At 34.8% G+C, this 14,207-nt stretch overlaps 3 protein-coding genes across 4 annotated transcripts in view; all 3 read right to left on the bottom strand.

The window, feature by feature from the left end:
- Window positions 1–76, bottom strand: part of tmem45b (transmembrane protein 45B) — a 4,075-nt gene extending 3,999 nt beyond the window's left edge. Inside the window, exon 1 of one of the 2 annotated variants that reach the window (XM_067375232.1) lies at window positions 1–76. This exon is cut by the window's left edge and continues 27 nt beyond it. The gene's annotated coding sequence lies outside the window, so the exon portion shown is untranslated. The other variant, XM_067375233.1, reaches the window with a different exon arrangement.
- Window positions 77–723: 647 nt separating this feature from the next.
- Window positions 724–4,229, bottom strand: gng8 (guanine nucleotide binding protein (G protein), gamma 8). The gene is made up of 3 exons (XM_067375986.1): window positions 3,897–4,229; window positions 3,022–3,134; window positions 724–920 (listed from the first exon to the last, which is right to left on the bottom strand). Exons 2-3 carry the CDS (start codon window positions 3,103–3,105, stop codon window positions 792–794), a joined length of 213 nt encoding a protein of 70 aa, XP_067232087.1. The 5' UTR covers window positions 3,106–3,134; window positions 3,897–4,229; the 3' UTR covers window positions 724–791.
- Window positions 4,230–10,039: 5,810 nt separating this feature from the next.
- Window positions 10,040–10,633, bottom strand: LOC137012860 (syncollin-like). Its single transcript, XM_067376336.1, has one exon. The coding sequence runs from the start codon at window positions 10,611–10,613 to the stop codon at window positions 10,218–10,220; it is 396 nt and encodes a 131-aa protein (XP_067232437.1). The 5' UTR covers window positions 10,614–10,633; the 3' UTR covers window positions 10,040–10,217.
- Window positions 10,634–14,207: the final 3,574 nt, after the last annotated feature.

Below are 14,207 nucleotides of genomic sequence, written 5' to 3'. Positions count from 1 at the left end.
GGGGTGCCCAGTGCTCCTGTGCGGGTTTGGTGATGGGAATATCCTAGTTACCTGTCTGCAAAAAGCGCACCTGCTCACCTGCTTTACGTTATAAAATATGACCCCGCCCTCCTGCGCTTGACACACAGCAACTCAGCGATGTCCCCGCCCACCTGCTCCTGGTGCTGCCAACTAGGACTTATGCTTTCAAATTTATTATTTAAATTTAATTGTATTTAATTATTTGCTTTCATACTATCATATATATTAATGTAATTAATAACTTTTTTTAATTAAAATAATTATGGCATTGTAAAATACATAAGTCTTAAAGGGATAGTTCACACAAAAATGAAGAAAAGACAAAGAAATCTATTTAGGTATGCAGGTAGGCCTGTTGATGAATTTGTACAGGGAATGTATTGGAAGTTAATGTATAAACCGTTCACGGAAGCTGACACACAAGGACGTAACAAACAAAGCTTAAGAATGAACTTTGCTCTCTCTTGTTTTATTGCTGTTGTAGGCTAAGCAACCGCACCAAACACACTGCTGTATGGGTGAATGGCGATTAACAGACACTTTAAAACTGTAGCGCCACCATGAGGAAAAATAAAATATCAATAAAGTCCAAATTATAATTTATACGATGACCTGGATGAATGAAAATTCCAAAAACACAAAGAATCCTGAAATATCACAGTTCTTGTAGTAGCCTACAACATATAGGGAGATGTGGGGGAATCAGCGAAAAATGTCTTAGGAATATCTTAGAAAATAATACAATAAACCTTGTGGTCTAAAAATAAAAACTACAAAATTGCACAGAAAATCTTTTTCTCTCTGAAGGGGTTTTCTGAGGATGGTACGGGGGTCAGCAGGGGGTCCTCTTTTGCATGGGACTCGCAGTAAGCCATCAGCTCCGCTGCTGCTTTAGATACCTGTGCCAAGAGATACAAGCCAACACTATACATCCAGGAATAACATCCCATTTTCTTTTACGCCTGGAATAAATGTAAATTATTTTAAATAATTTCTCATTAAATGGTTAGGCCACCCAAAAATGAAAAATTCTGTTATTTATTATTCACCCTCAGGGCGTTCTTAACCCCTGAAGACTTTCATTTATCTTCAGAAAAAAAAATGAAGATCTTTGTAATGAAATCTGAGAGCCTTCTGTCTTCCATTGACAGCCTTTGCAACTACTACTTTCAAGTCTCAGATTGGTAGTAAAGTTGGTAAAAAATTTTTTTTTTTAAATTTACCACTTTTATTTACAAACTATTAATTTCAGATGCACATTCACGCAACAACGTCTGCTCTCGCTTTGTTGTGGTGCTCTCATGAACGCGCGTTGGAGATCAATATTTTGTAAATAAAGTGGTAAATTATGGGGGTTTTTTTTGCACAAAGTACTCTTGTCACTTCATAAAACTGAGGTTAAACCACTGGAGTCACATGAATTACTTTAATGATGTCTTTACTACCTTTCTGGGGCTTGAAAGTGGTAGTTGCTTAGGCTGTCAATGGAGGGAAAGAAAGCTCAGATTTCATTAAAAAGATCTTCATTTGTGTTCTGAAGCTGAATGAAAGTCTTATGGGTTTGGAACGACATGAGGGTGAGTAATTAATGACAGAATTTTTATTTTTAGGTGAACTAACACTTTAATTTTAAATGGCTTTTGTATATTTTAATGAATAAATCAAAAAAATGCTGGGTTAAAAACAACCCAAACTGGGTTGAAGATGGACAAACACTGCTGGGTAGTTTTATTAAACTCAACTATTGTTAGAAAATTACTGTATTGCTTGCTTAAAATGAACACAAAATATGTTGGAAATTAACATTTAGTAACATGTATAACATTTATTTATAAGTTTAATAAATAATAATTAAAGCTGCAGTCTGTAAGTTTTGCCTCTTTGTCGCCATCTCTGTTTGAAACCTGCAATTGCAGTTTTTTGCAGAATTATCATCTTTACGTGGGTTGTGTATCAGCATGGATGAATCTAATGTTTGCTGTCTGTCACCGCACCGGTGTGGATACTGTACTTCGGAATTCAGAAATCACAGATTCTACATCTTGAAGTATGACCAAAATAAGAATTTTCACCGCAAAATTTCATCTGAATATGTAAGTAACATGTCTGACACTTTTGTTCTGACCAACTGAGAAAAAAAAGCATTACAATAACGATCGCTCGGATCACATCAAACCGTGCAAATTATTATTATTGTTATACTTTGTTCTCAAATTGTTAATGTTAACAACATCAGCATTGCGTTACTGCTTATTTAGTGTGTATTAGCATTACCAGACTTCAATTTCTGTAGCCACTCCACAGTCCGAAGTCTTTTGCTTTTGACTACAGGTGAATCTCCAGTTGTCACTGATGATTGTCATTTGGATCTTTCTGGATTATAATCCGCCATCAAAATGTTAAATTTAATTATTGTAGCTGCTGTGACAAAAAAGGCTATAAATGATCTGCTACCAGCAGCATCCTCACATGATATATAGCCTACTAGCTGGGACTCCTTCTTCATGTAAACAGATGTGATGTAATGACGCAAAGACGAAAGGCGACATCCTCGAATTTCCCACAAAAACCCACCAGTATAACCCAAATTATAAAGCATTATTATAAGCTTACCATTGTGAATCGGGCTAAGGTAAGGAGATAGTTTTGAATACTGGCTGGTTATGTACTTGCTCAAAAATTGATTTTGGATCATTTTTAACCAAAAAATGTTACAGACTGCAGCTTTAAACAATAAACATTTATTAAATTGCTTATTAATAAATGTTCAGCTTTTGATTATTATTGCGTCTAGTAATTATGTGTCTGATTTTTAATTTCCAACCTAATTTTAAGCCAGGCATAGGGTTAAATAAAACCGCCTGGAACGTTGGGCAAACATTTACCCAACCGCTGGGTTAAAACAACCCAATCACTGGGTTTGTCCATTTTCATCCCAGCTTGGTTTGTTTTTAACCCAGCATTCATTAGAGTGTAACAAAACACTTCTTGGTGTCTTACCATCATCCTGTCAATATTAACCTCCAGTTTCAATTGTTCCACTGTTTTTCGTGCATCTGCAATCTTGGCCATGTTATTAGACATTCTGCTCTCTTGTAGACACCAAATTAACCCTGCAGGAATACAGCAAAACAAACCCCAGGAGAGTCCAGGTAAATGCATCTGGAAGATAACAGCTCAACTCCAGTTCTACAGATGTCTGATGTTTTAGTTCCCTAAAAAGACAATGCTATTGGCTCCTCTAGGCTATCAAAGACATCTCTGTTGCAGAGTTGCAGTAATTGTTTTGCTGGGTCTCAGCTGGTCATGTTTTGGATGAGGCTCAGTGGGAGAGGAGAAACAGAGGAGTGCAGAAATCCTCTAGAGAGCACAAATAATCTGCTTACTAATTAATAAAAAGTCATATAACACACTTAACACTTTCACACTACCATAATTCTTAATTTACTGTTAGCATAAAAACAGTAATGTTTTTTTCAGATGTTCTACTGAAGGAACGGTTTATGAGTTTTTCAAAATCTTTACAAATTTTCGAGAGCATTCAACATTTTTGTTTCATGGATTGTGCCCAATGAAAAAAGTATTATTATAGAGAACATAGATTTTCATATGGAAATCTATGCAGCACCAAAATTTGAATTATGCCGTGCATAACAATGCAATATAAATGTGCTATAACCGTTCATCATATTATATTACAGTTTCAGTGCATACTAGATATTGCTTTAACAAATTTATCTTCCTTTTTAAAGATTTCACTTTGCAGATAATTAAAAGAAATAAATCCTCTTTAAAAAATAAAAAAATCATGTTTCTACAAAAACAAAACTTATATATTTAATACAGCATGCTGCTTATATTTCGAAATGACTTACCACCGTTGATCCAGATTTATCCGTAATGCTAGCAGAAGAAACGACTTGTTATCGTTGATAGTTTGTTGTACACATTACGCCCTGCAGGACTGAATGAAGAGATAGTAAGGAGTGGAGGGATAGGAAAAGCTGCCTCCTCTCATAATTAGCTATTATTCCTCCCCCATATTGGGCTGAAGAGGCAAGTCACAGGCATCATGGGGTGTGACCTTCAGCTGAATATCTCAGTCATGCATAATAGTGTATGAGTGATACCTGCCAACACAATGAGCTGCACTGAGCTCTTCTGATCTGTGAAAAAGTGCCATTTCAATAGAAGATAATTAATGGAAGATGTTTTCAAGATGTTGATTATTTGTACAGTATAAGATCCTGGGATCTGGGGTGATGTTTTCCATGCCCTCCTCCGGTAAATGTTTGCAATCTGTGAAGACACAAGACTTTTAATATTGCGCATGTGATTATTGCACTCCTTCTTCCTTCACTGAAGAAAATGTCATTTTAGCATTTACACTCTTATTTTCATTTTATTTTAATTTAGTGAGAAAATAAATATTTGCACATCAGATTAACATGTCCCTCCTGATAGAAATCCCACCCAAGAGGACAGTGGCATCAAGAGAGAAACTGAAGCTGTGGTTAAGTGTTTCAGTTTTCATCATTACCTGAGGAAGGATTGTTTGTTGAGCTCACTGCAGGTGGCTCAAAGCTCCTCTCCAGGGCTTTAATGTCAAATGGCTCATTAGCAGCTGTTTTCAGACATGATTTATTGATTTACAAGTATAGTGCAGATGTGAGAAATGTAGTAAAATCCAGCTTTGAATTAGGAACTGAAATTTTGGCAGGGATTTGTTTTTTGTTTTGTTTTAGGTTTTTTTTTTTTTTTTCTGGAAAAAAGCTTAGTAGTTTCATGTTTGGCATATATTAACATGCAGAAATGTCACTCTTCCAGTTTCTAAACCAGTGTTGTTACATATCCATTCCCTTATGCCTATTCTTTTTGGCTTAACCCTTAAATGCATACCTCGGGTCTTTAGTGACCCGGGACGTTATTCATTACCCTCCTCCTCGTTCATTTTTTAAAGTTAGACATCAACTTTCTTGGTATTCCTCAATCAATTCATTATAAAGAATATAACAAGAAAAAATCATAAAATTATAAAAGAATGCCTATTTTTGTTTTCATTTTTTGTGAAAATGGTATAGGGTCGCAAACGACCCGAGGTGTGTATGAGTGTACGTATATTTTTTTCTGCACAACAATAATTGAATCTTAGATGGTCCGTGTACGTTTTGATAGTTTGTTTTCCAATTTGAAATGAAATACGCAGAAACGAGAAAACGGTCGTTTCCCGTTTTTTCGTTTGTTAAAAAAAACGGAAAAAGGAGATTTTGACTCGATTTTCGTTTTTTCGGGTCACGGAGAGAAAACGGAAACACGACTTCAAAACTCGTTTTCCACATGTGGGCGGTCATTACACGCCCCTTTCAGCCGATTGGTCAATCAAATCTGAGCCAGTGACGTCATCTTCAGTTCGTTCAACAAAATAACAGTCCTCTGCCGCTATATCAGTAGATTTCATAAATCGGCTTTCTTCTGTGCAACCTAACGCGTATTTCACAGAAATATGTTTGCACAGATAAAAAAAAGTTTAAAAAACCTACAGTAAATTTAATTAAGTCTGTTTTTAAGCTGGCATTGTGTTTTTAAAATGTAAAATGTAAATGCCTCTACATCTGTTACCAAGCGCATGACATCCTTTGGGCTACTACCACCGATCAATAGGCTATACATAATGATAGACTATTCTCTATTATAGATCAGTGGCTACCGCACTCATTTTTTTTTTTTCTTATTTTAATGTTTTGTTTACATTTTATACATTTAAATTCAATCATTTAGCAGACGCATTCCTTGCAGTAGACTATGCAGTCATATTAGAAAATAGGCTATCCACTAGGTGGCAACACCTAATAACGGTATCACCATCGGGGGCTTTTTTAGTTTTCCTTAGCTTATAAATGGCCATACAGATTTTATCTCTTAAATTAAACACTTTTATGAACACAGTGAACATTATTATATGTCACAGTTTACTTGCTATCCTCACTTTTTCTGTCTTTCCTTCGCTTTTGAATTAATTAGCTATAAATGGCCCTGAACATTTTACTTTCAATTTCGATTTAACGGCTATTGGCGATTCTGCGTCAATTGCTTTAGTGGACAACAGCAAAACAAAAACTCTCGTATATTAAACATTTTTTAACTTTTATTATCTATGTAATTATTTTGTTATCTTTTATCATCTTTGTAATTATTTTATTTTGTAAATATTCGTGGCTTAAACAGCGGGAAAATTTACTGTAGCTATGCAGTTCTGTGGATGTTTTGAAAAACTTAAACTAAACGAAAATTATTGTTGCCTTGTCAATATAATTTCTGTTTTCCCCCTGACTTTCAACTGGTGCGATCATCGTTTCATTAACCGACAAGATTATATTAAATTGGAATTAAACGAAAATAGAATTGATAAATGTCTGTGAATCATTAAACAAATCCCAGGGGTTTAGTTTTAGCCTACATGAACAAATAGCAGAATAAACAACAGAACATGAGGATTCATCATCATCACGCACCTGCAGCGCTTCTGTGAACGGAGAACAAAGGATTCAATTATATAAAAGGAATAAATAGCCTATGTCTGTGCGCGAAATTTATTTCACTTAAGTAATTAACATATTACCAAAATGAAAGGGGAAAAAATGCGACAATATGAGTGTCGGTTCATTTTTGAGAAGTTCACAGAAAGGAAACAGAGACGGCAGAACATTTCTTTGTTTACGAGCAATGTTTTGTTTTTATTGTGAGCGTACAAAATAATAGGCCTATTTAACCCTTCACAGATTCGAATGGTGTTACATATATTTGACCATAAATGTCTGAGTATTTTAAGTTGTTTCCGCTTTTATAAGAAAATTCAAGTGAACGCGTCGGCGCCTCACGCGCTCACACAACATCAGTTTTAGTAACTTGACATCACAGTCTGTTAATTGTCAAAATAACATACATTCAACCAAATATATAAAAAGTTATACTGCTCATTTTAAGTAGTCTGTGTAGGCTACAATAAAAGCGTTTAAATAATAAATATAGTTTAGCCTCCAAATCGTGAATATTGAAACATTTGGATTTGTGTCAAATTAGAGAGGTAGTTAACGCCGGTTTCTGTTTCAGTTCAGCTTTAAATTAATTCGTTTTGGCTTAACATTTATATATTATTTTTGTCATAGCTAAAATAGCTATGTAGCTGTAATTTTGATCTTTAATGTTTGATCTTTACAGGCTATTCCCTCAATCTTTTAACCAAAGGGTTATTAACATTAGCCTATATTCAGCAGGCAATGTTAGGCTATATAAAATAAATAAACAAAGAGAGATGAGCTATTGTTCGTTTTTCAAAATTGCTTACACTACTTATTTATTGTGAATTATTCTATTTATTCAAAATAGAATAAAATAAAAACTGTAGGTTTTTTTTTTGTTTGTTTGTTTGTTTTTTGTTTTTTTAATCTGTGCTTTTCATCCGCTCCTCTGTGTGGGTAGCGCAGTTTCACTATGCATATTAAACTACAAACAGCATTATAACAGTCTGTGTGCTGATTAACATTTCTGAAATAAATATTTCTGTGAAATACGCGTTAGGTTGCACAGAAGAAAGCCGATTTATGACATCTACTGATATAGCGGCAGAGGACTGTTATTTTGTTGAACGAACTGAAGATGACGTCACTGGCTCATATTTGATTGACCAATCGGCTGAAAGGGGCGTGTAATGACCGCCCACATGTGGAAAACGAGTTTTGAAGTCGTGTTTCCGTTTTCTATCCGTGACCCGAAAAAACGAAAATCGAGTCAAAATCTCGTTTTCCCGGTTTTTTTAACAAACGAAAAAACGGGAAACGACCGTTTTCTCGTTTCTGTGTATTTCATTTCAAATTGGAAAACAAACTATCAAAACGTACACGGACCTTAGATGACGGAATAAGTGCAATTCACCTTTATTCCACAAGGTGGCAATGTCTGATACACAATGCTGAAGTGACGACTCATTTAGACAGAAAACGAAATAAGACAAACATGAAATGGCTCAGCGATTTACTGCAAAACAAGTACTGAAAGCAATCAAATATCACTGTAACTGTCACTGGATGGATCTGGTGAAGCTGTTAGCGATCTAAATATTGATTTTGAAGATGTTGAAAATTATATAGTTTTGAGAATACATTTGAGATCGCGAATGGGCTCATGTTCGTGACCTCAAACATAAAACTAGCCTATTATTTGCTGAATTTAAATGAGCTCTGACGAGGACAGTGATGATGGCATAAAACATCTGCTCAAACTGAGCCCTTTCAAGCTCCTAAAGGTAACAAAATACGATTTATTTTATCCTTCTGTAATTGTTACTCTAATATCAGAGGAGTTTTATATTATCGCGACAGGTAGAGATCCTTCCGTGTTCGATATAGATCCGGGTCAATAAAGACCCGAATATGTAAGAATGATTAGCGAAACAGTCGGTTAAAGCATTAGTTCACCCATAAATGAAAATTCTGTCATTAATTACTCACCCTCATGTCATTTCACACCCGAACGTCCTTCGTTAATCTTCAGAACACAAATTAAGATATTTTTGACAAAATCCGATGGCGCAGTGAGGCCTCCATCGCCAGCAATAACACTCCCTTTTTAAATGTACAGAAAGCTACTAAAAACATATTTAAAACAGTTCATGTCACTACAGTGGTTCAACTTTAATATAATTGTGCCCCAAAAATAACAAAATAGTGATGTTATTCCACAATATCTAGTGATGGGCGATTTCAAAACACTGCTTCGAAGCTTTATGAATCTTTTGTTTCGAATCAGTGGTTCAGAGCGGCAAAAAAATCACATGATTTCAGTAAATGAGGCTTCATTACATCATGTTTTGAAACTTCAATAGTTCACGTGACAGTGTGGAACGGCATGAGGGTGAGTAATTAATGACAGAATTTTCATTTTTGGGTGAACACAGATTACAGCATGTTTTCATAGGACAACATGCTGTTGTGTAAGAGTATTTGCAACAGTCTTAAAGGGTTAGTTCACCCAAAAATTTAAATTCTGTCATTTATTACTCACCCTCATGTCGTTCCACACCCGTAAGACCTTCGTTCATCTTCAGAACACAAATTAAAATATTTTGGTTGAAATCCGATGGCTCAATGAGGCCTGCCTGCATCCATAAAGATACTAAAAACATATCTAAATCGCTTCATGTGAGTACAGTGGTTCAATATTAATATTATAAAGCGACGAGAATATTTTTGGTGCGCCAAAAAAAAAACAAAATAGCGACTTATATAGTGATGGCCGATTTTAAAACAGCATTATGAGCATTATGAATCAGCGTGTCGTGAATATTTTTGTTGTTTTACATAAATCTCACTAAATATCATTTCAATTTATTCTCAGAGCAAGAATAAAAAAAGAAAAAAAAAAAACATAATTTTTTATAAAACTGAGGTTAGACCACAGGAGTTACAAGGTTTACTTTAATGATGTCTTTCCTGACCTTGAATATGGTAGTTTTGTTGCTTCCAGTGGAGGAAAGCTCTCAAATTTCATCAAAAATGTCTTAATGATGAACAAAGTTCTTAGGGGTGTGGAACGACATTAATGACTGAATTTTCATTTTTGGGTGAACTAACCCTTTAAGGCTGTTGCAAATACTCTTACACAACAGCATGGAAGCTATGAACAGCTATGAAAACATACTGTAATCTGTCTTTCACGAACAAATCGATGAATTATCTTCCTTATGCATCATTCATTACAGTATTGTGCAGTAAAATGGTTAATAATACTTTTGAATATGTTCACAAAGCAGTTTATATAGTGAAACTAAGGATAAAACGGCATAAAATTGTAATTATGCTTCACTTTCATATTTTAAGCATTGATTTTGTTAACTGATTTGACTTACAACTAAGAATTTACATTTCAAAACTTGACTGTATCTTGGCAATACTTTCAAAACCCTTATGAGATTGCTTCATTACATTTAAAACAAGAAAAATAATCATGCTTCAGGCCTTGAATGGTTCTGCTTCATGTTCTTGCAGAGATTTCCTGCAATAACATGGTGTTTAATTCACTTGAGCAGATTTACAATGAGCAGGATATATATTTGCTTCAGAAAACATACAGGGTTACAGCTGTCATTGACATTATATGTTAATGTCTTTTAGGCCTTTGTCTTCAGCCTTGCTTCACATCTAGCATGTGCAGTAGTATCCAGAGATGGAATCGTTCCAGTTTCCAAACAGGCCTTGCTTGTATTCTTTGAGGTGATACACGATGCCAGCAGAAAACTTCTTCTTATATCCTTGCTTCTTTGATTTGGACCACACAGTCAGAGAGCAGCCTCGGCCCACCACAAGAGAGGAAATACGGTTTGTCCAAGCCCATGGCATGATCGGGGTGTCTTCATCAGGATAAACATAAAGGAAACTGCCAGTACAGCTTTCCTCATAGTAGTAGCTGCTGTCTTCGAACATCTGGGCGCAGAGTTTGCTTCCATAATGATCTTTCAGCATGGCTGGTTCAGGACACTCTGCATTGAGTGCCTCGAAGCACAGAGCAGCCAGGAGAAGAGCGACGACTCCCTTCATGTTTTCAGCGAGTAGAGTGAAAAGAGATCCTTTTCCCTGACTTATATACATGGAGCTTCTCCGTTTGAATGACGTGCGTGAGAAACTTCAGGTTTTCCAACAGACTCTGTGAAGGTCATCTGCAGCATTTACGCAAAGTTCTTTCTTTGCAATTCTGTGAAATGTGTTCTGTTCATAGTCCTTTTAGATAGTTTTCGTGAACTGAACACTTATGCAATTTTAACAAAAGCAAATATGAGAACATAACTTTGACTGAAAAGCAATTTGGATATTGTGAGTGCTCTGTGTTAGCATGATTTTAAAAGATGAAGTTCAAATCTGTGGTCCCAATGCAATGTGGGTGTCTTCAAAAATCTGCTGAGAATATAATAATATATGCATCTCTACCACAGTGAAGCATGGAGGAAGAGGAGTCATTTTAGCTGCTGGTATTGGTGAGCTACTTCACTGTGAAGTCATGTGATGCTTTGGAGTACAGGAGAATATTGCAGACTGGCTTGCTTCCCACAATTAAAAAGTCTAAAGAAGAATGACCAGATGTTGTTATTTTTCACCAATACAATACTCCTGCCCAAACTGCATAGACAACCAAAAAGTGGATTGAGAATCATGTTTTGGCCTGGTCAAAGTCCAGATTTGAACACTATAGTGAATATTTGGTCTCAAATTAAACTCAAATGAACTATAAAAACTGTCTGCAAGTTTTGTAAGGCTATTCCGTGCTAAGTTACTTTGTAGTACACTCTAACAAATGCTGGGTTAAAAACAACCCAAGTTTGCTTAAAATATGTACAAATCCAGCAGGTTGGGTTAAAGGGCACCTGTTATGCCCTCTTTCACAAGATGTAATATAAGTCTCTGGTCTGGTCAAGTTTCTGCTTAAAATACCCCACAAATTTGCCCCCATTTGGGGGTGAGCAAAAACATGCCTTTTACTATATTAATATATTGCTGGCTAAAACAATAAATCCAAAATTGGATGAAAAAAATGGCTGGGTGAAAACAACCCAATCTCTGGGTTTGTCCATATTTGTGCAATTCTTGCTAATATCCTAAACAGTGATTAAAATGATTAAGACCATTAAAAGACCAATACATATTTTGCCCAGGAGACTAATTTCACATTCAATATAATCAATAAATAGAAAATTAACAAACTAATTTCTGAATGCTTAGGCATATGTGTTTACAGAGATTCTGCAAACTGTTCTCTTGTCTCATGACATGAACAAACAGGACATATTCATGTATTCATGTTCCAATCTCCAGACAAATGTTTCTTCACTTGGTGGTACACAATATGCCAGGGGAAAACTTATTGATCCTTTCGCACCCTCAAAACCCAGAGCCGAAAGCGCTGGCCACATCATGTTGAGTGAGCTAAAACAAACTGAAATGAGAAACCTTTGGTTTATCGACAGATGCTCTGAAGGCTGGGAATTCAAACAGGTTTTGATTGCAGTTTCAGATGAGAACAGCTTCTAGTCTGTCATTATTGCTGAGTCTCAGTAGTGTTTTACTGTTCGATAAGTTTAATTTGCATTCAAATTCACGAAAGGCTACTTTAGACATACCCATAAAATTTTACCCCAAACAAAAAAAACAGCTTTCAGGCATCTTTCATGTTACTTTTTTTAGACTCTAATATTATGTGTAATTGACAACTGACACAATTCATGCAATTTTATATTCAGTAATGCAAAACTATAGCCTGCTTTCTATCTTAGTTTATTAACCCTCTGGCCCTCTTCAGTCATTTTTGACCGAAAATTTTGAAATGTTAAAAATCTTTGTTGGAATGTGATGACACTTGGCGACTTTTGTCGCATTAGCAATATGAACACACACAAAGAAAATCAAGGACATGATTCGGACATGTTAAAGGATCGTAAAAAAAATAATCACACTTACCTTCTCTACACTTACCATTTTTGACCTTGACCTTCGGTCAAAAATGACAGACATAGGAAATGAATGGGAAATACAAAAAATATGAAAACTCAGAGAATCTTTGTTGGTACAAACTACAAATCAGACACTGCAGAAAAAAAGTGCACAGCAATAAAGGGGGGACACTAAAATGCCAAGAGTGCAAAATAGACACACCCAACCCCCCACCCTCCTCCCCCCACACACATATAAATGAACCAGCACGACTATAAGACAGAGCAAGTTTACACAAATGTGTGAAATAAAATAAAAAATGAATACAAAACAGAAAAAAAAATCTAAACCTTGACAAAAAGTATCTTTTAGAATATCTAATTATAAATCAAAATCCAAAACTTAATAAAAATAAGTGTTTGTGTCCAAAAACCACTAGAGAATTTATAAGCCACTTTATATAGAGCTCTATATAATGTAGAGATGTATACTCTAGTGGTTACACCATGGCATTGCACAAGTTTTTTTTTTTTTTTACTCTCACCAAATGGATCTACCTTCAAAAAAAAAAAAAAAAAAAAAAAAAAGATTTTAAATGGCTTGTTGTCTCTATTTTAACATGGAATACTGCTTTAATTGAAAATAGCTAATACAAATTGTATAAATATTCCATCATAAAATACTCTCAAATGTTTATATAATAATCAAAAAATATTATTAAACACAAATATATTACATTGGTTTTCCTGAGAAAACAAAAAAGTTACTTTTCAAGGCTTCGGTCAATTTTGACCGTAAGAAGGCAAGTGTGACTCCTAAACGAAAAGGTTAATCTAACAATCTAGGTCAGATGCATCAGTCAAGTTATTTATGTATTTACTTACAACATTTTGGCCTTGTTATCTGCAGCTGTTTTAGCATTGTGTGCATTCTGTAACATTTTGGTGTAAGGTACAGAAAATAATTAACTCTAAAATATTGTTAGTGTTCTTGACATTTCTTTATTGTAAGAATGTGTGTCTTGTTAAAGAGTATTTTTTTTTTGTTTTATGAAAAAATTCACTAGCATAACACGGCAAGCACCGTCAGACTGTTTTTTTTGGCATGAAGTGGTTCTCATTTGTAGGCTAGACACAGATCTTATTGCGATCTTTATCTACAGTACTTGTTTTTGGGTCGAGCATTGTGTACTCAGAGCAGCTATAGCTCTCGTCTTCATATTTTCAGTCTCTTTAGGGATCATTGTCCTAGATTTGAATGCAAAGAGATAATCTGACCCATTTGTCAGTGTGAGAAACTTTAGGTTGACCAACAGATGCTCTGAAGGTCAGGAGTTTCAACAAACCTTCACAGTACAGGTCTTATCCAGCAAGTCAGTATTTTATTTCTTTAAAAACAAAAAGTAATAAAATCATAAATAAATAAATAAAGTGTCTGTCTCTTTTGTAGCCTAAATTTGCTCATGGACAGTATCTATTTTAGCATTGTGTTCGTTCTAGCCAAACATTTTGGTGTAAAGTAAAAAAAAATATTAATTTAAAATTGAATAACTTTATCCTAAATTCATTTAAATGTGCTTCATGATTTCACTTATCTTAAAAATGAAGATAAACGGTTTTATGTAATTGATTTTATTAGATTTTGTATTTTTTGATAGCTTTTAAGTACCAGACTATATTTTATAATATTATTATTTTATAAATAAAAAAG

Source organism: Chanodichthys erythropterus, chromosome 22, assembly GCF_024489055.1.
Source record: "Chanodichthys erythropterus isolate Z2021 chromosome 22, ASM2448905v1, whole genome shotgun sequence".
Taxonomy (NCBI): domain Eukaryota; kingdom Metazoa; phylum Chordata; class Actinopteri; order Cypriniformes; family Xenocyprididae; genus Chanodichthys; species Chanodichthys erythropterus.
Note: the sequence above shows the minus strand (reverse complement) of the source record. Positions and strands in the feature narration are given on the sequence as shown.

What these genes read in the sequence shown, in the direction of transcription:
- LOC137012860 (XM_067376336.1), bottom strand. Translation starts at nt 10,613, where the DNA reads ATGAAGGGAGTCGTCGCTCTTCTCCTGGCTGCTCTGTGCTTCGAGGCA.
- gng8 (XM_067375986.1), bottom strand. Translation starts at nt 3,105, where the DNA reads ATGTCTAATAACATGGCCAAGATTGCAGATGCACGAAAAACAGTGGAA. An exon ending in TTAATATTGACAGGATGATG is followed by an intron (nt 921 to 3,021) that starts GTAAGACACCAA and finishes CTCTTGGCACAG; the next exon opens with GTATCTAAAGCAGCAGCGGA.